The sequence below is a fragment of the Castor canadensis genome, chromosome 19, assembly GCF_047511655.1.
Source record: "Castor canadensis chromosome 19, mCasCan1.hap1v2, whole genome shotgun sequence".
NCBI lineage: Eukaryota > Metazoa > Chordata > Mammalia > Rodentia > Castoridae > Castor > Castor canadensis.
This window is the reverse complement of record NC_133404.1, coordinates 40,174,411-40,201,848: the sequence shown is the minus strand read 5'-3', so window position 1 is coordinate 40,201,848 and position 27,438 is coordinate 40,174,411. Positions and strand designations below refer to the sequence as shown.

The 27,438-nt window shown below is 46.3% G+C and overlaps 1 protein-coding gene across 5 annotated transcripts in view; it reads left to right on the top strand.

Moving 5' to 3' along the window:
- The window catches only part of Ntrk3 (neurotrophic receptor tyrosine kinase 3), a 378,049-nt gene that overhangs the window by 284,289 nt on the left and 66,322 nt on the right, over nt 1-27,438 (top strand). For all 5 annotated transcript variants that reach the window (XM_074061742.1, XM_074061740.1, XM_074061741.1 and 2 more), the window contains exons 13-15: nt 13,041-13,171; nt 20,397-20,569; nt 24,034-24,277. In XM_074061742.1, the coding sequence (XP_073917843.1) occupies nt 13,041-13,171; nt 20,397-20,569; nt 24,034-24,277 (548 nt within the window). The remainder of the gene's footprint in view (nt 1-13,040; nt 13,172-20,396; nt 20,570-24,033; nt 24,278-27,438) is intronic.

Below are 27,438 nucleotides of genomic sequence, written 5' to 3'. Positions count from 1 at the left end.
GAGACATCTACCAAGTGGTTTTGCTCTGTTGCAGATAACATATTTTTTTCCTGACTAGTCTTCCATCCAAATATTTAATTCCTTCCTGATTTTATTACTTGGATTTCCTAAATCATTCTGCCTAAGTCATGACCTGGAGTAACTGGAGATTCACATATGTTGATCCAAAATCTCACAGATACTGAAAGCTTATACAGGAGGAGAGCCACATATAATTAACACAAGACACATTTTCAGGAGTGAAACAGATATGCCTGGTCATGTACCTTCTTCTATACTTTTTGTGCTGGACATAGGAAAATGGGTTAGCTCCTATAGAAGAGACACGGGGGGAGAAGACAGTTTATAAGGTGATGAGCTGGTATGGGAACAACGTCTTGTCTGACTTAGTTCCTCTTGTTGGAGTCTATGGGACTGAAGAGGCTACCCAAAGGCAGCCATGGCCAAAGGCTAGCCTCTCAGAGAGCTGGCAGGAGAGGGACAACAGCCCAGGCTATGGGCCCTGCCTGAGCGCTGCATGGTGGCAGTTCAAGGAGCATTTCACATCTTCCTGGGGAGCCTGCCATAAAGTCTATACCAGAGAAAAGGAGACCACACATACACACACACACACACACACACACACACACACACACTTGCTGAAAAGGTCTGAGAGGAGCAGAGCACATGCAGAAGGTCATAGAAAAGAAGGCCAGCAATGGAGGCCAATAACTCATACATAAAAGGACAGGTGGGCAAGCAGGCTAGGAAGAACTTGTTGTCAGAGAAAGAGTAGAAAAAGTGGAGTGGTCAATGGTGACGGTGGCCACTGTACACAGATGTGTAGATGCCACCCCATCAAGCAATAATCTCATCTGAAAAATGAGAGTGGAAAAGTCCTCAGGGCTAGTGAAAGGGGATGGGGTCATCTTTCAGAGCATGAAAGGATGGCTTTTGTTAGGGTTTCTGAGTATGCCTGGTGTGAATTCCTGAGACTGATATCCAGAGACCCACCTTGATGTTTTGGGGGCCATCCAAGGGTGTCCAAGCCTACCAGTAAGATGTGGCCATTTGTTAGTAGCAATGGTCTAGTGATGTTTGCTGAGGACCTTGCCCTATTCCCAAGTTCCCACTGACCATGAGTCCCAACTGCTCTTGACCTCCAACTTCTGGATTCTTTCAAAGCACTGGTCAGAAAAAAATACTGATATTGTTCAAAGCTCAAGCATCTCTAGGTTACTCTGTTTCATTCTGTACCTAGAAAGCTACAAAAAAACTATCTGCTGGTCAAATGCATCACATAGAAGTGTTAACTGGTAGCTTTAGCCAGTCCCTGGAGGTAGCAGGCTTGGAGCTTGTTGAACTGCTAGACCTGACCTGAGAAGCTAAGCCAGGGAGAGTCCAAGGTCAGAATTCCACCACTCTAACTTCTCTCTTTCTCTCTCTGTAGAATTATAGGGTAGGGGGATGTTCAGGAGACAGGCCAGAAATCCGTCGGCCAGTGTGCTTAACATCTGGTGTGGGGGAACTTTTGGAAATCGGTGCAGAGGATGTGGTGGGAAAACACCTGGCAGAGTGAGTGGGCTTCGGCAGAGAGAAGCATGGATCCAGGATCGTGGAGGCCGTGCAGAACGAATCTGCTGGCTGCTCCAAGCTCAGGCTGCCACGCCAAGGACCTGTAGTGTGGCTGAGGCCCACAGGCTCTGGCCTCTGACCTCCTTCTCTATCAGATGCAGGGCTGAACAGAGTAAGGACCAGTGCAGGAGGCTTGGAGTGGGTGTTGGAGGGATGGAGTTGGTGAGGCGTGCCTGTCAAAAGCATTAGCTTTAGGGTTTGGGAACTCAGCTGGAAGAGGGTGCACCACCCTCCCCTTTGGAAGGGAACCAGCCATGGACTCCCAGAGCTTCCCCACAGCCTCTGCAGTGTGTGGAGGTGGGTTTCAGGAGCTTCCAACAGAGTGTGATAGAAGCGGTGTCCAGACTCTGAGGCCTGGGAAAGGAGACTTGGCTAGAAATAAAGGGGACTGCTCAGGGTGAGCCTGCAGCAGCAAAAACTTTGTGCTGATAGGGATACGAAGGAAGCCTGTGGGAGCTGAGCTGAGCCTGGAAGAGCAGAGCTGTCAGCCACCAGGGCAGGGAGAGGATGTGGGGATTAGCAGGTAAGATGCAGCACCACCACCCCTCCACACAGCTGTGGGAAGACAGGAAGTGCTGCTCTGGGCAACCAAACCACCTGACTTGATCTCCACTCACCCTGAGGGTGAGAGCCCTTTCAAGGGGGACATAACTATGACCTTGGAAGTCACAGTTAGTCCAGGTTTTAAGCACTTCACCAAAAAGAGGACAGATGAGTCTTTTTTTAACCCCACATGGGCATATTAGTGTTTAAATTGCTATGGACTCTGGGCCTTCCCTACCTTCCCCTTCCCCTTCTTTCCCTTCTACTCCCCTTCCCTTCTTTTCCTTTCTCTTTTTGTCAACTTCCCTGGGGTATCTGAGCTCTTCTGCTTCAAGCAGGGTCAAAGTCAAACCTTTCTAAAGAAAGACCTACTGTAAGATGGTCTCCTTGGCCTAACTGGGTGACCTGTTCACTTCCCGGGGTTCCTTGTACTAAATGAAAATCTTCCCCATCATTAAGTATTCTTTGTTGGGAGAAAAAAGTGAGCAGATTTCTTTAAGCTAGCAATTTTCTTCTGGAAATTGGCAAATGTAGGGCATTTCAGGGCCAGGCCCATGCCCACAATGAACTGGAGTCCTAGGCTTCCAATATAACTAAATTATAACATAGCAAAATCAAATACTGGGCTTTGCTGATACCATTAACTCTCTCTAGTTAGGCAGTGGGGAAGTTTTGAGCTTGTTTCTGTGAGCAACCCCCAAGTCGAGCTAATGTAGGGAACAGCAAAGTAAGCAGAGGTGATCCCAGGACACCTCATTTTATGGTAGCAATAGACATTCTGAGGAGAGAAAAAGATGATTTCAAGAACGAAGATGATCAGGAGATCAGATGAAGAAAATGGGATTGAAGCTGTTCTAAGGGAATGGGTTGAGTTCTCCAGAGGAGGAGTGCTGTGGGCGGATGAATAGGTACGACTCACAGTCATTGAGGACGGTGAAAGACCAGCCTATGAATGTGTTGGTCCTATTTAATGCATTCATGTAGGGAATGTAAGAGAAAGATGTCTGAGCATTTGACTCAAATTACCAGAATTCTTTTCCCCCTTGGTGGTTCTGGGGTTCGAACTCAGGGCCTTGCGCTTGCTAGGCAGGCACTCTTCCACTTGAGCCACTCTCCCCTGCCCTTTTTGCTTTAATCATTTTTTGGATAGAGCCTCGTGCTTTTTCCACAGGTCAGCCTGAACTTTGATCTTCCTATTTGTGCTTCCTACCTAACTGGGATGACAGGTGCATGCCACCACACCCAGATTATTGTTGGAGATGGAGTAGCTCCAATTTTTACCCCAACTGACCTCAAGTCATGACTCTCTTGATCTCTAGCTCCCAACTAGCTGAGCCACTGCACCTAGCCAGCATTTACTCTTATCTCATTTACAGATACCACAACTCCATGTTGTATATTACTATAATTATTGTTGTTGCTATTATTATTAGCATTATTATGTTTTCCTGGTGAGGAAATTGAGGCTCAGCAACACCAAGTCATCAGGGAGGCTCACTGAAGGTCCCTGGAGAGAGCAGATGGGCAGAGGGAACCAGCATTCTCCTTCGTGATCCTTCATACCTAGTAGTTCATTCACCATGTTTCAGGTGACCATGGTACACACATGTTCACTGATTTCTCATGACAGATCAATGAGATGGATCTTTTTCACATTTTATCCATGAAAACATCAAGGCTTGAGACTGGTTTAGTAGATGACCAAAGGCTACTTCCTACAATGTGTTGTCAAGAGTGTCCAATTTTGCCTCATTCCAAAGATACCTTCTTCATTTCCCTACTCTAGTTCTGGCATTCATTCCCGTCCCTTCTTCCTCTTTTTGATCTGCCTTTGGATCTATCACTGCCTCTGACTATACAAGGTCTTATAACACTCTTTCATTTCCTTTTTGTCTGAAGGGGCTCCATTTTCTATTGGATCCAAGGGTGTTGGTAGCTGTCAAGGCCAATGGAAGAGCCCATGGATGGGTGACTGTGGTCCTCTAGTCTGCCTTGATGTGGCTTACCTGTTGTCCTCACAGATGTTTGTGTTTTTTGATCTCAAGACTTCCTGTGTGAGCTGCATTTCCTGGGTCTGATGCCCGGCAGTCTCACGTCTTGGCCCAGAGCTCCAGACTGGGAGAAATGATCTTGAAAATATTATGTTCTGTGTTCGCTAAGGAGAATATAACATGACAGGAAGGACTTGGGGGGACAGAGTTAGGCACCAAGGGTGAGGAGCTAAGGCATTGATCCTGGGCACCCATAGGAGCAGAAGGGCCTCTAGGGAGATGGTAAGGGTACGACACCCCTTGTATGGTGTTCTGAGTAAGGGCTTTTCACCACTTCATTGGAAAGAGTACACCCAGGCCAGAGATAGGGAGGAGGTAGGGAGCTGGGCAAGATTTTGAAGGGGCAGATTCCCAGCCGGCACCTGAGATCCATCTTTCAGCACCTAACTTCTCCATTCCAGATGGCTCTCCTTAGGGAGTTCTCTTGCTCTTTACTCTTGGCTCAAGCAGTCAATGCTTAACAAGAGCCAGAGGTCCTCTCCTCACGGGAAGGGCCAACCTAACATGGAGATGAAGGAAGTGGGTCCGTAAGGGCAGGTGTGATGTGGTTAGGGAGGCGATGGCAGGAACCTGTGGTGTCAGCCAATGTCTGAGCTCATGACGGTGGAGCTCAGAGGGGTAGCACCTGTGATGGGGGACACACGTGAACTTCAGCCTCCCTTCCTGAACTTCAAGTGTCAGGAAACGTGAGCTGGAAATTGCCCCAGAACAGACAGTTCTCTTCTGATCCTCTTTCTTCACTGCTTCCAGAAACAGCAGGGTGTCTTATTTATTCATTCATCTTGGTGGAAACAGTGTCTCTGCATCTTCCATTGCTACCTCTAGCCGCAGGGTGTGCGTGTGCCTGGGGTGGGAGGTGGTGTTTGCTGAACCTCATCAGATGTGGACCACAGAGGCACTTTGTGTAGAAGTGCCAGAGACTGGGGTTCAGATATAGGGTTTACAACTTCTCTGGTTCCACAGGATCTTAATTCTTCAGGCTAGTCTTCCAGTCAGGACAAGAATAAAGTCTGCTTTTTGGGATTTGCTGGATCCTTTCCCATTCTCACTTATCTTTCCTTTCTTTTTACTACTCCCTCTGCTTCCATTCTTCCTCCCTCTTTGAAGTATTCTCCTAGCTGTGCTTCAGAGGGAGTTTTAATTTATTCATTCATTCACTCGTCAGCTCTGTGGTGAAGTAGCTGCTGTGTGTACTGGGCTCCATGCTTTGTCCAGTCGATGATCTTGATTCACACATTATGTTGGCCTTTTGATTTGAGACATTGCCAGCACCCTTCAAAGCCTCTTGGCAAAGATGACCAACTCTACAAAGAACATGAGACTGAAGACTCAGTCTGCATAAGAAGAGATCTTAGAATGGGACATGGACTGCCGGTAGGAAGATTAGGGTTCTTAGATTAACAGTCCTGAGCCAAACCCTCACCGAGGACAGTGACAACGACTATAATGCTGGCACTTATTCTGCCTGGAATCTATTCCCCTGTCATGCTCCCCCCATTTGGTCTGTCATTTTTAATTCTAGACTTCTGAGGAAGATTCTGCAGAGTTCTATGGTTGGCTCTGCAGCCTTTGAAATCTGTTCTAGAAAGGTCCTTGCCATGGTCTGAGAGATCTTCTTGTTCCAAGTGTGGAAATCATCCAGGGATTTCTTTGAAAGAGTGGTTGCTTGAATAGTTTGGTCTGTCCTTGGCTTTGTTGACTGTAGATTGCTACCTGGATCTGCAGCAAGTCAGGGACATCCTCACCTGGTGACATTCTCATACCACACCACAAGGAAAATTGTCTCGCTACTCAGAAATATGAGAGGAGACACAACCCTTGGGACTAGGAGATTGGGTGGGGACAGATTTGTGACAGCAGCAGAAAGTCCTGCCATAATGAAGGACTGCCCCCTTGGCAGTGTCTCTATCCCTCAAAGTTCCAGAGCTGTCCCCTTTGTCCTTCTTGCCACTTCCAAAACACACAGTTGGAGCTCTGAGAATGTTTTTCTTTTCCATGTAAAGACATTCCATTTCATGTGTAATTAAATGTGTGGTATTGAATTAATGTTTTCTTCTGAGCTTTTTTGGCAGCCTAAGACCCTAGGGTCTGGTTAGTCCAAACAAAACACACGCTTCTCAAAGGTCCTCCCTTCCTCTCCCAGTTCCCTGGTCCTCCTCTCCTTCCAAGAACCTCCTTCCTCCTTCATGTACGCAGTCAACCTCAGGGCTCACCACTCTCTGCTCTTCTGTGAGCAAGACGATCTTGTAGTTCTGTCCTTTGCTGTTGTCTTTATCTCCAGACGTTATCCTAGCTGTTCACCTTGAGCTCAGGTGATGGCACCAAGGTGGCAAGAACAGGTTCCATGATGAAGTAGCTGTATCTGTACAGATGTTATTGGTTTCCATGAAGTACTGATGCCAGCTGAAAGTGCAGGGCTTGACTCTGGATGGAGTAGGAGTTGCAGAAATGAGGGGTCTGTCATGACTAAAAAATGGCATAGTCTGCTCCCACAGCAGTCCCTCCTCATCCATAGCCTTGCCTTCTGTGTTCTCAACTACCCATGGTCAACTGCAGTCCAAAAATATTAACATTTGTTGACTCTCTGAAGGGACACCACACTCACATAACTTTTCTATATTATATAATGCAGACTGTTATAATTGTAGTATTTTGTTGTTAGGGATTGTTTCTAATCTCTTACTGTGCCTAATTTATAAATGAAACTTTACCATAGGTATGGATGTAGAGGAAAAGCAAAGTATACACAGGGCTTGGTGCTATCTGTAGTTTCAGGCACCCACTGAGGTTCTTGGAATGACTCCCCTGTGAATGAGGGGGGAGTACTCCACTAGACTTTAGAGTCTGATGGGCCACCTCTGGTACCTGGGGGCTCTCGAACAAATTAATGAAATCATTACAAGCCTCAGCTTCCTCATCTGACACACTGTGCTGCAGAGCCTTGTAAATATGGATGAGACAGCGCACATCAGTGCTTAGCCTGACCCCTGGCTCAGGGTAAGTGCTCAGTCCATGACAGTTATCTTTATTATTAATAATGGTGCAAGGAACAACGATTAGCTAAAAGAGACAAGTGCAGAGTGAGGTGGAGTCTGTGGAGGTCTCAGTGATGAGTTCAGGAACCAGTTGGGAACTGGGTACTAAAATGAGCCAGAAGCACCTGCCAAGGTCCAGCCCTTAGGGCTGCACTGAAGGGTCTGTTTCTCAGCCTCTTAGGCCTCAGCATTAGGGCAGGATCATCTCAGCACTGCCCACATGCATGGAGCCCAGAAAATATAATTAGCCAAAGCACCCAGGTGGCCCATCAACTTCAGCAGAGGCACTCTGGTTCTGAGCAAGGGAAGCAGATTCGCTCTGGAGGATGGAGTTTTCAGCTTGACATACAGTGGAATCAGGATTGCCATAATTTATAACCACCGACTCTGGGAAACCTGGTTTGTCTCTTCTGATCAATACCAATCTTGAGTAGGTGGCTGTCTCTTCCTTTTGATGTCTTTATTCCGTTGTCTGACCAACCTCCTCCCGCAAACTATTTTGGACATGATGAAGGTGGAGGTTAGACATTTTGGTGGCAGACTTGGGCAGATTGCTGGTGACCCCAGAGTCAGTACTTGCCCACCCCATGCAACCTCAGGCCATTTTATTTCCGGAGAAAAATCATCATTCTTCTTCAAGTTTCTTTCCAAGTCATTATTGTGTTTGCACATAGGTTGAGCTCTTAGGAGGCAAATCTTACAGAAAGGGAAGGAGTCAGGATTGTTAAATGTCCACTGTGTTGCAAATATGTCCCATCTTTATTATCTACAATTTTTAAATCAGTCATCTTAACAGTTTTGCCAAGTCAATGCCTGTGTGCCATTCCACAGATAAAAAGAACTGGAAGCTTGGGGAAGACAGGACACAACTAGCAAGTGGCAGGGTCAGGATTCCATTATGGATCTGTTTTAGTTTAAGATACTCCCTCTTTCACAGTGTGATGTTATTCGTGGGTGTTTGGTGCCTCTTCATTCCTGCCCTCCCCACCTCTTCTTTTGCCTGGACCAGAGAGGTGAAGTTGATGGCTGCCTCTCTTCCACCAGCTGCCATTCTGTTCAGGCTACTTGTGCAGTTCACGGCAGGTCTTGCAGGAAAATCTCTCTCAGAACACCCCCTCCCAGGATGCAGCAGCCCAGATGAATGAAGGCAGGATGAGGGATAAGCCTGTCCTGCCCTAGGGGTGGCCACTCAGGAATCCCAGCTTTTCTGTACAGAGGTGTGCAGTGACCTTGCTGAATGAGAGAGTCTGCTTGAGGTCAAGTTTGCTGCTGGCCTGGGAGACCTCCCAGAAGTACATCCCACACATATGGAGTGGTTATCTTGGTCCCCACCTCAGAGGAAGGATCTTTGGAGCAGTCATTGAAAAGCACAAATCCTCATCCTGCATGTAATCCAATGAGGCACTTGTCCTGAGGGGGACAAGAAGATCTACAGGTGTCTTCCTCTGATGGAACCTGGTCAGTGACTCTCTTGCAAAAAAACAGGAATTTAGGATGAGCCTGGGCAGAAGGTTATAGGAAAGACCCCTCCCAACTATATACCAGCTCCCTGCTGTCTCCAGAAGCCTCTCCCTTGCTGGAAATTGGAAGGTCTTCCCATGGCCTGGGCTATGCATCCATTTCTCCTCCTCTTCCAATGTCCCAAAGCCTGAGTCTTGTGACCCAGTCTGCTGGGCCAGCCAGCCAGGCAGTAAAAGGAGATTGATGCCCTCTCATCCTAAGAAAATCCATCACTTCTTGGCATGCAGGTCAGATGGCTTCACCAGAGGCAGCTCTGTGCAGCACTGTGCCAGCTAAAAATAAGCCTAGCAGGGACCCAAATAGATGTGTGGACGTCAGAAATGAAACGGTTCATGATGGCCAGTCCCCAGGGCCTGGCAGAGCCTGTTCCTCCCACACTTTCTCCCATCCACACCCTCTCCCCAGAGCTTTGTCTGCTCTGAACTGTGTCCTGCAGGGGAACTCCTCCCCTTTCCCTTTGGGGCAATGCTATAGGAGAATCCAGGATAAGGTGGGCAAGGGGAGGTTGGCCAGGAATGGAAGACGGTAGAAGGTGAATGGGACCTTTTGGTGGCTGTATAGTCAGGAATGACAGAGCCAAGGCAGCCTAATGGAAATGAAAGGAAAAGGCTTGGAAGACATAACAAGAAGAGAGAATCCTTTCCGGGCTGTTTTTTACCTCTGTGAATTTGGAGAGTTACCCTCGCTTTTATTTTCTCATCTGTAAAAGGGGTGCAATGACACTTCCGGGGCTGTGATGAGAATTAACCTTGCACACTTTGGGGTACATTATTTTCTTTTTTACCTACCTTTTCCTCAGTAGGATCAGGGAAAGAAGCCACTCAATATTTTGGAGCTAGAATCTCATGGGTACATGGGGTTGTCCACATGGAAGCGATTTGCATTATTCATTTGGCTTGAACCCAGCCTTTCTCTGTGAAACTCTCTAGTTGCCCATGGAGCTTCTTATCCCCAGGCCAGGAACAAGTTCTCTTCTGGAGGAGGGTGGAATGGAGTCTCTTTTTATTTCTTGTTCCTTCTTCTCTCCCTTCATTCCTTCTCCCCCTCGTCATCCCCATGGTCCAGCACAGGTATGGTCTGAAACCCTTCGCCCTGAAGACAACCAGAATGAGCAGGCAGTTTTATTCTGAGCTACTGGGCATTTCAGTGTTCCTGATCTGCTTGCGCATTTGGGGAAGATGCTTTGGCCCATCGTGGGCTTCCAGCCTGCCTTTTGCATGTGTGTGCAGAGAGCAGACAGCTTCCCTGAACGTGGCTGCCTGCCCCCTGCTATGCTCAGCACCCACAGCTGTCTAAACTCCCACTGGGGGTTGGCAGCTCCTGCCAGATTCTCAACTCTTGGGACTTTGAGGGACGGTTGGGAAATCACTCGCTGAGTGTTGCTCATCTTGGCTCATCTGAATCTTTCAGGGCCTGTGATTCTTGCTGCCGAGTGAAGGAAAGGAGAAGGAAGGCTTCCAAGAAGTGACCCAGGCATGGCAGCTGAGAGAGGGGGTTCAGCTCTTTCTAATGTGCCCCTCTTCTCATTTTACACTCACTACAGCCGAGAGAGAGTTGCCCTGCAGGAAGCTAGTGAGGTCACCCAGCCCAGAGTTGGTCTTAGCGACCAGGGAAAACATCTAATGTTACTTTACCTTTGTGAAGATGTTTCCAGAACATTAGATCAGAAAGACATGATTTTTATGGCACAGATGGGCAGGCAAGGCCCTGGGAGGAGCTGGCACTCAGTCTAGGACACACAACTGAGGAAGGAAGGAGGGGCTTCCAGGTAAGGCCAGGACCCCTGACCCTCTCCTGGTCTTTTGGAGGTGAGGTGTGACTTAACAATGGATGTGACACTTGTGAAGTCCTAGCTCTATAGGTAACAGCTTTCGTCAGCTAGCTAATTCTTCACCCCATAAGAATTGGCCAGTTCTGGTCCCCCCAAGTGTACTTGCTGAACCAGCAGCACCAATATCATCAAGGAACTTGATGTGTATTCCCAGGCTCCACTGGACCCCCTCAGTTGGACTCTCTGGAGTCGGAGACCAGGAATCACCCACACATACTCTCTGGGTGATTTTGGTGGTCCCGGGGGGTTGAACTCAGGGCCTTGTGCTTGCTAGACAAACGCTCTACTGCTTGAGCCACGCCCCCCAGCTGTCTCTGGGTGATTCTCATGCATTGGTCAAATTTGCAGTGCAGAAGGAATGGGGTTGGGTTGGGTCTGTGACTAAAGGGGGCTCTTCCCCAAGTGACTTGGCTTCTCTGGGTTCCATTCCCATCTCTGTCACCAGGCAGGGACTTGACTTGGAAGACTTAAACATCTGCAAACCTCCACCTGCAATAGCTCAGGTAGTAAGTAGGTAGATAGAACTTGGACCATTCCCTCACACCTATTTTATGGATGAGGAATCTGAGAACCAAGAGGTATTGTAAGATGTGCAAACCCAAGGAGGTTCCAGGACGTCGTGGCCCAAGCGCCTCTGGCTGCTCAGCCCTCCAATCCCTGCATGTTCAGAGACTGGGGCTTGGTATCAGAGAGCTGCCTTCCCCAGCCTCTTTTTCACTCACAGGGCATGCCAGGCCACTTAACTTGCAGAAACCCGTGCATCATCACTGGTCACCTGGGAATGATTAGGCAGTGATGAGCAGATGGCTCCCCAGAGAGGTCCTGACCCTCCCTTTTCCTGTCAGTGGGAGACTATTTAGCCTTCCCCTTCAAGGCCATTCCTCAGAGGTTGGGAGGTAGACACAGAAGGTACATCAAGACTTGTCAAGATTGGGGCACAGCTTGGTAGTGTGTGGAGCCTCTTTGCAGCCCTGTGGCCCGTGAGGAGCATCTACCAGCAGCTGTCAGCCTGCAGGTCTGTCTTGATGGGGAGGAGAAAATAACGGTCTGTCAATGTTTCCTCCCACAAACACTTGCAAGGAAGATCATCTTAGGATATTGCAGGACATGGAACTGTGATAGAAAAAAAAAAGCAATTCCCAAACCCACCAAGACAGTAGCCAAAGCCTTCCAGCCATGTCCCCTCTGTCCCTGTCACGTGGTCACTCACCCATGGGAACAGTTGGCCACAGTCCTACATCTTCAGCCTTAATTTTTTGACAAGGTCATTGGAGACAATCCTCTTTCCTGGCTCCACAATGCTCTTCGTCATGTTAATACAGGTATTTAATGGGCTTCTGCCTGTTGAACAATTAACGGAAAGGTCACTGGGTAATCTCCGGCTCACTCTTCTCATCGCCAGCCCACTGCTTGTACAATTCCTTGGTAGCATTCTTTCCAAAGAGGTGGGAGGGCTGAGGTCACCACGCTGCTTTCTCCTGGCAGACAGACTTTAATTAGGTTGCTAAATGAGCAAAGGCAGAGGCAATCCTTCCCTTTGCACAGACCCTCGTTCTGGGGCCGTCTTTTAACTCGCCACTTGTAATCTCATTGGTTTGTCTCTTTTTTAGAGGAGAGGAATTGGCCCAGTAGAGGTTTTTCTGAAATAATTTTACTAGTAGTTTCTACCACCATGAACCAGAGATTCCACAGAGGGCCACCAGACTGGGGTCATTACATGTTACACAAGAAGCAGTGTATGTATATGTATGTGTGTGTGTGTGTGTGTGTGTGTGTGTGCATGCATGTGTGTGTGTGTGTGTGTAGACATGACTTTAGTTTGTCCCAAGCACTGGTCTAAGCTCTTTATATGAATTATCTCATTTAATCATCATAAGAATTCAGCCAGGAAGGTATTGTTGCTAAACCCATTTTACAAATGAGGAAATTGAGGCTATGGGTTAAATAACTTTTCACAAACTCAAAAAAAAAAAAAAAATCAAGTAAGGGGATACAGCCCAGCTTCAAATCTAATTTTCAGCCATACCCTGGAAACCTCACTATCCTGACTGGAAAAGTCTGTTAGGAGTGGAGATTCTCAGATTCTTGCATTTTACCAGGATTCCCTGGGAGTTCCTGTACACAATAGCCAAAGACTGCTGTATCCTATCCACCATGCATGACAACCACAGCTAATTTATACCAGAGTCCTGCCCATTCACTGCTACTGACTCTCCTTCCCAGCTGAGGAAGCTGTGGTTTAAAGAGGTTAGGACTAGTCAGGGACAGAGTGGGACTTGATTCTGTCTCAGACTCTCACCAAAGTGTGCCAGTTTCCATGACAACATCGGGATGCTAGACTTCACCTTTCCCTGCTGAGAAATTAGAAGTGCTGAGAGCCCTTGCTCACTTTCCTGACAAGCCCCAAGGACTGACTTTCCTCCCTCCTCTGTGACCTCTCCACAGATGTGCAGCACATCAAGAGGCGGGACATCGTGTTGAAGCGAGAACTGGGGGAGGGGGCCTTTGGAAAGGTCTTCCTGGCCGAGTGCTACAACCTCAGCCCAACCAAGGACAAGATGCTCGTGGCAGTGAAGGTAACTCCTGGAGCATATGGGTACCAGGGAGACGGCCGGCTGAGGGCTGGGTAGAGAGAGTGAGAGGCTCATGCATTCCCCACTTGGGAAGATGGTACCAGACTGGCCTTCTCAGGTGCAGTCATATCGCCTTGATCCCAGATCAGTGACGTTTCCAGTGAACCAAAACCAGCTTCCTTTGACTTTGAAGGTCAAGGGCTGCAGTACTTGAGAACAACTTGGGGAACAAGTTGTGCTGGTGAAAGGTGCTGATTTTAGTCTGGAGGTCCTGGCTCAGTGACTCTGCAGAATGAGTTATCTGTGCCTGGAAAGGCGCTCAATCATTTCTCCCAGAGCTGGACCAAATGGCTGCCTGAAGAGACCTAGGGACTCTCTGCTTATGAGTGTCAGAGGTCACTGGGAATAGAAGATGGGTGTGGAGGTGTTGTCAGGCATTTAGCACATGCAGAATGAGGTTGGGAGAAATTCTTCAATTTCTGTCATGGGATCCAGGTTCTGACACCAAGGGGCAGATGGCAGAGGTTGGCTGCTTCCTGGCAGCTGCAGGATGGGTCCTTAACCACACAGCTAGGTGTGCAAGGCTCAGGGAAGGTCTGTAGCTGAATTGCTTAGGGGCAAGAAAGATGGGGCTTGGCTGCCACCAGTGGGCCTCCTCCACCCTTGCTTCTACACTGAAGAGCTTCTATGTGGGACGATGCTGGACAAGTCTTGGGACTTGGTTGACTCAAATAAGAGCCATGTAGCTTAGCTGAGGCACCCATGGCTCTCTGGAGTCAAGGGTGTGGAGTGGCCCCTTTGGATACAGTAAGCAGACTTCTGAGGCCATTAGGGAGTCTGCAAGATGTTTTGGGATGTAGGAGCAAGACATAGGGCTACCTGTGAAGACTCTAAAATCTCTCACCAGGGCCTTAAAAGAGTCCATGGAACTGGAGACTCTGGTGGAGCCTCCATCAGGAAAGCCGTTCCATGTTTCTGTGACTTCCGGGTCTCCGTTTATAGTCATATATGTCTGTAGATTGCCTGTGTCCACAGAGGACCAGTGACCATCATGACTGCAGGCAGTGTGGTGCAGGGTTCTGGGAACCAGAGAGCTGGGGTTGGGAAGGGGGACAAATCCCAGCTCCATCACTGATTTGTTGGTGACTGTGTGCAGGACACCTAACCTTGCTGGGCCTCAGTTTCCTAATCTGCATAACAGGAATTGTAGTATCTCTTCCTTAGAATGTTGATCAATTCCACTGTGTAATGTGTGCAAAATCTTTGCTGCTTGGGTCATAGTGAATGCTCAATAAACACTATTATTGTCATTATTATTATAGATGTTATTATAGCTGTGCAGCTTGAACTCTTGATCACCTTGATTCAGCCTTCGGAGTGCTGGGATTACAGATGTGCTATGCACAACCCAGCCTGTTAAGTGTTTTTTATCATCATCTTTACTATTGATGTTGACTTTACTAATACATGCCAGAAGGCCTTCCAGGCTTTCACTAATCTGTAGAATAGGGCTTGCCAGACTTTTCCTCTACAGGCCAGAAGGTGTATTTTCGACTTTGAGGCCCAAACACTATCTACTGTCACTAATTAGCTATACCCATGTAGTGTGAAAGCAACATAACCATACTTTAACCAACAAGGGTAGCTGTTTTCCAATAATTTTAAATATACAAAACAGGTATAGATTGCTGACCTCTGTTCTAGAAAATGAGAAGCTAGAATATCACTCCACAAGAGGCTGTCACTTGTTGTGACTGTATGTCTTGGGAATGAACTTGCTCATTGTGTTTCCGTAGACATGGATGGTCACGTAAGCGAGAGTGTCTTTAAACAGCTTGGACCAGGGATGTGGAATGGTTTCTAATTTTGTGCCTAAACTTAGAGTCTACACTTCTCTGACACTTTAGTATGATGCTAACCTACTGGATATTCTGGTGTCCATATGGGAACTGGTGAATGAACTGTACAGTTTGGCATTTTTGAGCTGGAAACCAAATGATGTCCCAAGTCCTGGGAAGTGGGTCCCCCTGAGTGGTCTGGAATTGAGGTACAGTACTCAAACTAGGTTATACAAAAAATATGTTGCTGACAGTATTTCTTTGTGTGTGTGTGTGTGTGTGTGTGTGAGACTGGGGTTTGAATTCAGGGCTTTGCTCTTGTAAAGCAGGTTCTCTTGCTTGAGCCACACTTCCAGTCCACTTTGCTCTGCTTACTTTGCAGATGGGTGTCCTGATCTATTTGTCCAGGTTGACCTCAAACCACAATCCTCCCTATCTCAGTTTCAGCTTCCCAAGTAGCTAATATTACAGGTATGAGCCACCAGGACCTGGCCTGTTGCATTCTTTAAAAAGCATTTCATTCTCTCTGTGGGTCTGGGAACCTCTAGGAAGTGATCTGAGAACTCTGGAGTTCGATGCCATTTGCCACCCAGTGGACCTGTCAGGCGAGTCCTGGAGAAGAGCCCTCTCTTCCAGAGATCCCCAGACGCCACATTCCCTGCTCCCTGTCCTTTTTAGATTTGACCCCCTTTGTGTCCTTCCTCTGAGTTTGTTCCCATGTCCGTGCAGGGCAGTTTTGTACTTCTGGAGGATGCTTTACAAGTATAGCCCAAGATTAGGTTTCCTCAAAATTGTGGCTTTAAACCAATTGGTGAGTTTTTTGTTTTTGTTTTTTTTTTTTAACCAGCAGTTGCTGCGATGGAAATAAAAGAATGGCAATCACAGTCTCTGTTTTTAAGGAGTCTGCAGCCTGCTGGGAGCCCAGATAAACTGCCATGAAACAAATAGGAAGGAGGACAAGACCGAGCATAACTTGTGCCTGTGAGCAGTGTGTGAGATTACAATATACGTGCTCCTTGGCTTATAATGGGGCAACACACCCAACAAACCCATCATAAGTCGAAAATATCTCAAGACAGAAATGAATTGGACAGTCAGGCAAGGGAATTTATGCCTGTAATATGAGCTTTGGGGAGGCAAACCTCAGGAGGATTGAGTCTCAAGGCCAGCCCTGGCAAGATGCTAGCAAGACTCCATCTCAACAAATAAGCCAGGTGTGGTGATGCACACTTGTGATCCCAGCTGTGCAGGAGGCATAGGCTGGCCCTGGACAAAAACGCAAACCCCTACCTATCTGAAATATAACTAAAGCAATAAAAGGCTACGGGTGTGGCTCAAGTGGTAGAGTGCCTGCCTAGCAAGCATGATGTCCTGAGTTCAAATGCCAGTACTTCCAAAAAAGAAAAGAAAATACACACATAACCTACTGAACATGATGGCTTGGCCGCAGTCTACTGGAGCGTGTTAGCTGTTTCCATGGAGAGCCCTCGGTTGACTGCTGCCTTCCAGCTTCTGGAGAGAGGATTGGATCACATTCACTAGCCCCGGAAAAGATTAAAATTCAAAGTGAAGTTTTTACTGTTGGTATCTTTTCAGTCTGGGACTTATGATGTCATGGGGTTCATAATTTTAAATAGTCACTTGACAAACAATACTCTCATGTGACATTCCAACCCAGACAAAGCCCTTGCTTCACAAGCTGGGGGACAAGGCCTTACCACTCTTTCTGTTTTCCTTCTCTGTCATTCCATGTTCTGCCCTGGGTAAGCATCAGTGCTCTTCTAATTCATGAGCTCTTATGGTGTGATGTGTGCTGGAGGTTTTTTTTTCTGTCTATGGAGGGTTTTGTTTTAACTTAGTTTATTTCCAAGATGCCTCATTGGTTCTTACTAGTTTGTCCTTTTTATTTCTCCCTGCCCTTACTGTCTACTTTCTTACTATTTTTTAAGAAGTCATTATTTATTCATTCTCTTATTAATTTATAAAAATCTTCGTGAACTTGATCTGCAGGGAATTCACGTTCCAGTTTTTGACAGTTTGATTCACTTAGCTTTAGCATTGCTTTTCTTCCTGCATGTCTGAACTCTTGGATTCCTTTAGGTTTGCATGGTCATTTTTTGTTTGTTTGTTTGGGGTATTTAGGATTTCTTCTTACAGTTACTTCAAATTGGAAAAGGAACTTAAAACATTTGTGAAACAATTTAAGGAAAGAAATCTAAGATTTTTATTATTTTCCCAACTGCAAGTGATTTTCCCTTCTGCCCTTCACTTTTTAAAATTTTTTTGTGTTGGAGATTGAACTGCAGGCCTTGTGCTTGCTGGACAAGTGCTCTACCACGTGAGTCACATCCCCAACCCCAACTTCAGAATGTCTCCAACTTCAGAGACCCCCTTTGGCAAGACCCTAACCCTGCCATAGTTGCTGGTGACAATAAACACCAGCTCTGCCCCATGCCATTGACTGGTGACCCATTTTGCAGTTTCCCAGCAACCAAGAAAGTACTAGATTGGACAACCCAGAGAGGGTAAGAGAGCCTCTGACCCAGTTTTGCTCCTCATTGTTCTCCTGTCATCTCTGTTCTAATTGCATCAACTCCTGGGGACTGGAGCCCCTTGCAGCTCTGGATCCCAGGTTACTACACCCCACACTTGGACAATGACCTAAGACCTTCAGGTTTGACCCACCAGCTGGAAAAGCCAGTGTGAAGGCAGAAGGGGTATGGAAGACAGAAGAGACAGCGGCTGCTTTGTGTTCCATTTCTCCAAGGGGCAACTCCTGTCTGCCTTGCAGTGCAGGGTGCCAGCCTGGGGGATGCTGACTGGTACTGCTCAAGGCTGAGAACGGAAATGTCCCATGACTGCCCCTGACGTCTGGACTGTGGGAGAACATGATTTAAAGAGATGGAGAGAGGCCATTTGGCTGGCCCCAAATTTGATCTACTTTTCCTGCTCATAAATCCAGCATTCACATAAATCTTTATATTCTCCCATCCCACCCATGCTGGGTTCCAGGTTTTTTTTTTCTTCTTCAGGAAAATAAATAAATCACTCTTAGTCATCCAATACCCATGCCTCAAGCCATGTAGCTCAAACCTGTCTCTCAACATGACTCTCTGGCTTGCAAATGTCCTGGTTTGAATTGCAGGTGGACATTACAGCTTAGGCTTTTATTCACAGGGAGCCAACCAAGAGCAAGCAGTGGAGAGCACATAGAATTAGGTCTGATAGCCCAGGCAAGAAGTTTGTGAGACCCCATTGCAACCAATAAAAACTGGGAGTGGTGATGGGTGCCTGACATCCCAGCTATGTAGGAAGCATAAATAGGAGAATTGCAATCCAGGCCAACTGGGGCATAAGTGAAACCTTATCTCAAAAATCCAAAGCAGAAAGGGCCTGGGGGTGTGACTCAAGAGGTAGAGCACTTGCCTAGCAATTGCAAGGCTCTGAGTTCAAACTCCAGTACTGCCCCCACCTCCCCGCAAAAAGAATTATATCTGATAAAAATCAGTGATGGACTAGTACAATGAGTCTCCCCCTTTATTTCTGTGTTCCGCTGCCCTACAGGCCTGACACACTGGGTGGGCCAGGCAGCTCTGCGGGAAGCCCATATCCTCTGTCTTTTTAATTCAAGCAGGCGTGCTGGGCAGGAAGATATCCTGGGCTCCAGATCCAGGCCATTGTTTTTTGTGTGATCTTTGGAAAGCCATATCCTCATTCTGGGCCTCAGTTTTCTCGTCCGTAAGATGGGAAGGTTGTGCCTGGTAACTTCCAGCATCTTTGTGAGCAGTAGTACAAAATGGTGCATTCTTCCAAGTTTACCTAAGAATGGAAGGTGGGCGGTTTGAAATTGGGGTGGGGCTTGATCTTTGGCTGAGAGACACATTCCTCAGATGGCCCTTAATGTATTGAACTGGAGATGGCTCAAGTCCACCCTCACTCAAACCATCTGTCATTTAAGATGTGTGAATGTGGGCTGATTCTCAGAAACAAGCTCAGCCTCAGTTTCTCCAGCTTCCCAGGGGGAACAGATGATATCTAGAGTCCCTTACTTGCTAAGAGTCCAGCATCTTGACGTGTGCTGACGACTGAGTCTTCAAACCCACCCCCCCACCACCAGATCCACCTGCTTTTGCAAATCCACACATATGGGAGTAGGTGCAGTGCTGGGATCCAAAGCAGCCTGCAGATTGTGGCTAATGGGGCTACAGTGGAGGCAGAAAGCTCTCTGGCTCAGGAGGCCTTCAGAGTTTGTATGATCTACAGATGATTCTGCCTGGATAACCAGGAAGGTCCAGCAGAGAGAATGTGAATCAATCTCCAGTCTGTATAGACTTTCACTAGCCTAAAAGTGGTGGGCAATCTCACCCTTACTTCCTCATTGCCTAGTGTGTGTGGACCGTTGGCTCCATTTCTTCTGACTTTGTGGGGAAGGGTACACAGGCTGCTCCTCTAGTCAAGAGACTCCTTTCCTGCACAGGTCATGGTCCATTCTGGCCAGTCTTGCTCATCCTCATGGTGGTGCCCTCCATGCAACAATCACAGCCTTCAGCTTTGGTCTCATGGTTCCCTCTGATGCTGCTTTTCCTGATGCATTCATCTTCTGGGATCTGGAAGTGTCCTGCTCTGCCCTTCTTCCTCCTGCCTGGATCTCCCATCCCCACAGGGATGAGTAACAGCATTTTGGTGGCCACCAGAGCCCCCCTTTCTTGTCCAATACTGGGACCTGGTGCTTCTCTACCAGGTCCTGACTGCATCTAACGCTTCTATTAACTGCTGTTCCCATGGCTGCCACCTCATCTATCCCTACCCTTTGTGTGCTTCCTCCAAACCCTTGGTAAAAAAACAGTGCATTCTAGAAGCCAGTCTTTGTTCTCTTTTGCAAAACAGACTTCTTATTGAGAAGTAAGGAATCAAATGATGATGACTGGTATATCGCCTGCCTGATTTTTGTGGGCTATGAGTGTGTAGGAATTTGCACAGAGGAATTGGTACAGTGGTTTCTATACTGTTTACATGAGCAGAGGGGTAATTTCTGGGGAGGAAACCTTAGGGGTGGGGGCTCTGTCAGTCTTTCCATCTCACAGCCCTGTCCTGTGCCATTCATACTTGCCCCTAGGGAAGCCTAGAGCTCAGACATGAACACAGGTTGAAGTTGGTGGCCAGTAACTGGAAATGTCAGTGTCAGAAAGTACCTTTCTCTTTCTATAGGAATCAAAATGCTAAAGGAGGAAGGGGACAGGCATTGTTGTGTAAGTTAGCTTCGTTGCCTTTAAATTCTGCTGAAATTATATTTATTGGGAACCGGGCAGTGTTTGTAGCATGCCAGGTTTTGCCAGAAGGAGAAAAGGCAGCCTTCTAGTTGCTAATGGCTTGTGTTGCGTTGTTCCCAGGCCCTGAAGGATCCCACCCTGGCTGCCCGGAAAGATTTCCAGAGGGAGGCCGAACTGCTCACCAACCTACAGCATGAGCACATTGTCAAGTTCTATGGGGTGTGTGGCGATGGGGATCCCCTCATCATGGTCTTTGAGTACATGAAGCATGGAGACCTGAACAAGTTCCTCAGGTAAGCCAGGACCCATGTCTTCGTTGTCCCTCCACCATTGCAGTCCTGCCATGCTCCTGGGGTTTTCTCTGGGACTGGAAGTCATATGTCCCCCTCTTGAATGTTTAAGTCTGAGAAATGAGAACTGAGAAACACCCTTTCATTCTGATCACCCATGCTTAACAGCACCTGGACTTGGGCCTTAGTCTCAATGACAAAAAATCTATACTCTTCTTTTTGATTCCAAGATGGACTGAAAAGAACAGTAGGGTCTGGAATGAGTTCCATAAAGATCCCTGAGGGCTCATCAACCTGTGACTTCCAAGTTCAAGATTCTAGAGCCACCCTCCCCCAACATTGCACGTCTTAGGTGTTCTGCTTGCAAGGTGAGGTGAGGTACAAGGTTTCCTTAAAACCTTTCCAGGGGCTTTTTATGATGAATAGGAAGGTCTGAGGTTATGAACCCATCAGAAGAGAAAGATGGTTGGGAAAAAGGGTAGATTTTTCTCAAGTAAATACTAGAACTATGTTATCCGATAGAGTAGCCATGTACGGCTATTTGGGTTTATATTTACATTAGTTAAAGTTCAATAAAATTAGAAGTTCAACTTCTCAATCTCACTATCTGTACCATTTCAACTGGTAGACACTTGAAATATGGCAGGTTGGTAGCCATGCATGTTATTGACTACCGTACTGAGAAGCACTGAATACATGATCTCCATCATTTGAAAATTCTGTTGGATAGCACTGTGCTAGAAAGAATGGATTTGTTGCAAGAAGGGTTTCTATTGCTTGGAACAGATCATCTTGACTTTGAGAGGCTCTGATGAAACTGGTGAGAGAAAGTTCTAGGTGGAGTTGCAGGGGTAAATCTATTGTCTCCAGATACCACATCATTTCACCACTGAAACAGAGTGAGGACTGCTCTGCCTTCCATAGCTTCCAACTCCCAAATAGTGCTCAGATGAGGGAATAGCCATGTGTGAGGATCTGTGAAATCCAGGGTCCCAAGAAGCGGGGTGAACACTCAGGTCTTGAACACTTAGGATGTGGTGTTCTGCCACTGTACCATTTAAATACCATGGTATTCCACAACTGAGGATGAAATTTCTGGAGTTCAGATATGATAGAAGGCTCTGGTCTACTCATCAAATCAGATGAGTATCCCCTTGAAGTGGAACATTCAATAGAGTGTTGTGGTTTTGAGGATGGAATGAAAGAGGTGGTAACTGGAGGAGTCTTTGGAGCTCTACTTATGAGCTGGGTTTCTGCAAACTGGTCCTAGAGGGGTTGGAAGTATCTGTAGGATGTTCTAAGTCTCTAAAGCTGAGTTTACAATGAAATTGGTTCCTGTCCTGCAGAACTCAGTCCTTAGCCAAAGACAGACCAGGGTTCATATCCTGGATTTGTCACATCTTAGTTACAACTGGAACAAGCCTTCATTATCTCTCCTAGAAAACAGACTAATATACTCTCTACAGCTGTTGTTATGAATATTCAATGACTATACATGTATAATGTCTGGATGAGTTTGGCATGTAACTAGGTGTTCAACCAATGGTAGCTACTATTAAAGTTACTACTATTATAACTGATTTTATGAAAACTGTGAACCACGGTAGCTTCTGACCCAGGTGACACCCTGTCCCAGTACTCAGAATTTCCTTGCCTTGAGTTTTGGTTGCCCTGGGGTCAGAGGTGCATTTCCCATTTTGTCCACATCTTCTCCATGGATCCAGCCATACTTTCAGCCCACATTTCACCGAATCTGAGAGACTGCCCAAGAATCTCTCTGTACCATTGTCATGCTCAACAGAAGGAAAGAGTAAGAAAAGAGGAGCACAAGGCGGAGAAAGAGTAAGAGGCAAAACAAAGGCAAGGGGTGGCAGACACATAAAGTTAGAAATGGGACTGCAGACCAAAAGAAACAGAAAAGACACATAAGGCAAGGGGCAGAGTCTTCACTGACGGTATACTTTCTTATTCTCCAGGGCAGAAAGTGCCAGGAAGGCACATGTGTGAGCACCATTGTGTTCAGACTGTGTGTTTCTTTGCAGTCCCTTCCTGAAGACATCATGTGACAGTTGATTCAGATAGAGGTTTCTGGGAGCATTTTTTTGCAACCTAATCTTTTGACCAGTTTCCCAGTTGTTGCTGTTTTTCTGTCTTCTGAGGCTGTCAGCCAAGGCTGAGCTTCTCCAGAATGCCCTAGGCTGATACCTCTTAGCGATGGGTCACACCAACCTTTGCTGGGGGCTGGCTTCCACTGCTCCCTGAAATGCAGCCTCTGTGTGACCCCCAGGCTGGCCTTGTTTGTTTTCTTGTCTTCAAGTTGGGGGGTGTTTAGGGGCAGGCTGGAGTGTACTGTCCTGGTAGACAGGGGTGGTGAGCGTTTTCCCTTCTGACTCCACTCTTGCTAGCTAATACAGCATTCTACTTCTGAGGAGTGAGGTAGGCAGAGCCCACCAGAGATAATAAAATGAGTATGTTCCTATTTAATGGTGCCTTTCAGTGGAAATTGGAGAAGCAGTAAAACAGGGCTGAGGCCTTGCTGTACACCCGGGCTGTTGGCCCACCACTTCGTAAATAAGGGCCCTAGTGTGGTTATGGCTCATTGGGCTTTCTGTAGAAAAGAGTGAACACTAAAAGTGACTGATATGACAGGGCAGGGTGTTAGATAAGAAACCCAGGCCTTAATTTGGGATGGAGAGGGTGTGTGTTTCAGAGTCAGAGGGGCTCTCCATCCTGCCTTGATCCCTCCGTGAGATACCCAGTCCTGAGCAGTGTGGTAGAGTGGTCAGGAGTACGGGCAGAGTATTCTACTGCACACTGTTGGAGTGTGGGCTGCCCATCAGCCCCGTCAGCATTGGGAGTGTGTGGGAAATGCAAATGAATGAGGTTTACCTAGCTAATCAGAATCAAGGGAACGGGGTCTGCGTATCTGTTTTAAGCCCTACTGATGCTTCTTTTGGCAGCTCTCCTTTACTGTGGCTTTAAAGTTTGTATCCAAATTGTCTGATAGCTGTTTTGGAACCTCTTGGACTTTGGCTGAGTAATCTGGGTGGTCATTTTGTGCCTCAGTTTCTTTATTTTGAAATTGGAGTGGGAGGATTAACGGAATATATTGAAAACAATCAGAATAGCTGAATAGCACGTAGTGAGGACTATGTAAGAGTCAACGGTCATTGTTTTATCAATTACTCTATGACACACAGCTAGTACTTGGGAACCCCCGGGGTAGTAGTAAAATATTAAAAAGAATAGGTTTATTTCTTGTTCCATTTGAGTATGCTTGCTGTCATCTTAGTTGGAAATCTGGTTGTGGAGTTTCACCCATCATCATACTCACTTAATAGAGTTTTGGGGAAAGACAAATAGGCCACAGGCAGTCTATGGGGTGTTCCAAACAGGAGCCAAACAGGCCTTTCCCCTTGATCTCCTGAATTCTCTCTGCTCCGTTCTTCCTTCCCTCCCTCTTACAGGGCCCATGGGCCAGATGCGATGATCCTGGTGGATGGCCAGCCACGCCAGGCCAAGGGTGAGCTAGGACTCTCCCAAATGCTTCACATCGCCAGTCAGATCGCCTCGGGCATGGTGTACCTGGCCTCCCAGCATTTCGTGCACAGGGACCTGGCCACCAGGAACTGCCTGGTTGGAGCCAACCTGCTGGTGAAGATTGGAGACTTTGGCATGTCCAGAGATGTCTACAGCACCGACTACTACAGGGTAAGGTGATTTTCCCAGCTGCAGGACTCAGTGGCAGAACTAGCACCTTGCTTACATGTCTTTGTCATTGTCCATTAACCCCGTCACTTGGTGTGCACATATACACATGCATGCCCAGATATTCAATCAACAGTTATCTTTTGGCCACTCCTGCATCATAACATGCCTGCTTATTATTGTCTCAATAGGCCACTCCTTCTTTCCTCTTGGACATTTGAGCAGACTGAATCCATACATCTCAATAACCTATGCATTGTGTTCTTAATTTCATCAATGCTTTTGTTCATGCAAGCAGGCTCATATACATACACAAGGATGCCCAAATGCACGCCAGACAAGCCCAACTTGGCGCTACATTTTAACATCTCCCAATGCAGTCCCTGATCTAGCCTCACCCATGGGATGTTTTATTGTCTCTCATATTATTGTCTTGTGACCATGTAAGGATTATCTTGTTTCCAAAGGTAGATCTTGATAAAATGAGGAGCCTAAAGCAAACTAGCAAAAATGGTAAAAATAGTGTTGAATAGATCATTCTAATGGCTTTCTAACTTTGTGTAGGACAGGTTAGACCTTTGAGTAAGACTTCTGGTGGTGAGGGAGCCACCATGTTCATTTTTAAATCCATACAATTTTGATTTCATATTAATGAGATGTTATTTTGCAGCTATAATAATTTTTTCTCTTAGTCTTTGGAAACCTCCTACTCATTGGTCATTGAGTAGTTCTGTCTCTTTTATTATTACCAGGGAAAGTGTAAGTGGTCATTCCAGAAGCTAGAAATGAGAGCACAATTTGAGACCCAGAGATGGAATAATGTCATCAAGCTGGTCAGAAGGCAGATGCTTATAAAATATGGAAGATTTATGCTGAGTATTGTGGCACATGCCTGTAATGTCAGCTCTTGGGAGGCTGAGGCAGGAGGATTGTGAGTTTGAGGCTACTCTAGGTTACATAGCAAGACCCTGTTTCAAAAAAAATTTAAAAAATTAAAATATGGAAGATTTACTTTGGGGGCATTGACTTGGGAAGAAGGATAGGTGGCATAAAAGGCAGAATATTTGGAGGAAGAAGAGTTTCTTAGTCTCTTTGGGCTACTTGACAAAAAAATGCCATAAACTAGAGAGCTTACAACAACACAAATTTTTATTCCTCACAATTCTGGAGCCTGGAAGTCTAACATCAAAGCTCCAACAGATTTCATGTCAAGTAAAAGCCTGCTCCGTGGTTCATAAATGGCTGTGTGTCCTCACATGGCAGAAGGGGAAAAGGATCTCTCTGAGATCCTTTTGTAAGGGCGCAAATCCTATTCATGAAGCCCCACCCTCATGATCTAATCACCCCTCAGTGCCCCTCAGTATTGTTAATACCATTAGTTTGAGGGTTAGATTTGACGTATGAGTTGGTTACAGTACTAACATTGTCTATAGAAGGAGAATGGAATCCAATCATTAATAATAACTAATAATCATATTGTCAGTCACAGAGCCTGGATATGAATGTCCTGTTGGCCTGTCTATGATAGACCAGGAGGCTAGGGATTTGGGATTGTCACATGTGTGCAAATCAGGTCTATCTGCATGTTCCTGATGGCTTTGTCTAAACATGATCACCGAGGCATTAAAAGTGATCACGCAAGGAACGTTAACAATGGCCCAGGGAAAATTAGAATCTTGAGAAATGCCTTTTATGACTATAAAGTGACTTGTTCATGGTACAAGCAAAGGATGGCAAATGATATGCCATCACAAGCACACAGGAGGCAATGGAAACCAAAAGTGGGGAAACTACAGTGTCCACAGCACACTGGATAGCTTCCCTAGCTACTCGCTCAACTCAATATTCCCAGACATAGCAAAGGGAACAAAATACAGCAAAGTCACAGACAGATGACCAGGACAGACCTGCCAGGAAATATCAAAGTTTAGTCTTTCTTTAGCATTTAGACCATTTTTTTCTCAGTCATTTCCAAGTGAGGCATCAGTGTGGTTACTAAGGGGGCCCATGGGTCATAGATTTCTTAGAGGCTAGCTGGAGCTGGCACCACTTAATCGCCTTCCACTCTGTATAATGGGGTTTGCTGGCTTGCTGACTGAGCGCAGATTTATGGTGGTGTTGATGAAGTAAGGGATGGCTCACTGTTCTTTTTCTGTGCAAGGCAGATATTTAATTATGCCAAGTTGATCTCTATTGTCTATACCAAGGTTTGGAAAGCCATGTCTGACCAGAATGTGCAAATTGAACCTTCTTCTAGGTTTATACTTAGCAGTTCTCGGTTCTGGTTTAAAGAGAAAAAACAACTAAAAAAGAACATAATCCAAATGGTTCTTCTTTACCCTTGCTTTAGTAGCTGTGCTCTTTTGCTCTTTACTCTTGGGAAAGCTTCAAGGAATAAATGCAGGTCAGATTTAAGGAAGGGCAAGTCAATAGGAAATGTCCACACTCTGGGTGTCTTCAATTCCTTCCTCATGAGTTCTAAGCCGATTGTTAGCTGAGGCCACATGGCTTGAAAATGTACGCATTTGGTTCCAAAAAAGTGTGAAAGAAGAAAGAATACCTACTGCAGTAAAAACAGCACATCATGGAAAAACCATGTAATTCACTGCTGGTGGGTAGACCCTACTCTCAACATCCAAAGAGCAGCTTGCATTGTAGCTTCATGTTCACTTACTTATAATAAGTGAATTATAAATAAACACTCAGCTTCCCTTTTATACTCTTCTGAAATGCCTTCTCTACTCTTCTAAAAAGTGAAAAGCAGAAGTAGGTTTGCCTGAGGTCACATAATGTACCCTAAGGTCTTATTATTCCTATTGGAAGACATGAGGTGCCAAGGGAATTCCTGAATTTGGGCTGGATCTTACCTGTGTTTACTTCCTAATGTTTAGTCATTATTAGTGATCATGTGACCTCAATGCCTTTCAAGATAACATTTGATGTCCTCAATGCAAAGGAACTAATGTGGAAACTTTAAAGTGACAGAGGCCAATAGGAGAAGGGGACCAGGAACTAGAGAAAAGGTTAGTTCAAGAAGAATTAATTTAGAATGTAACACATATGTACAAGAAAGCAATGAGAGCCAACTCCCTGTATAGCTCTCCTTATCTCAACTAGCAAAAACCCTTGTTCCTTCCTATTATTGCTTATACTCTCTCTTCAAC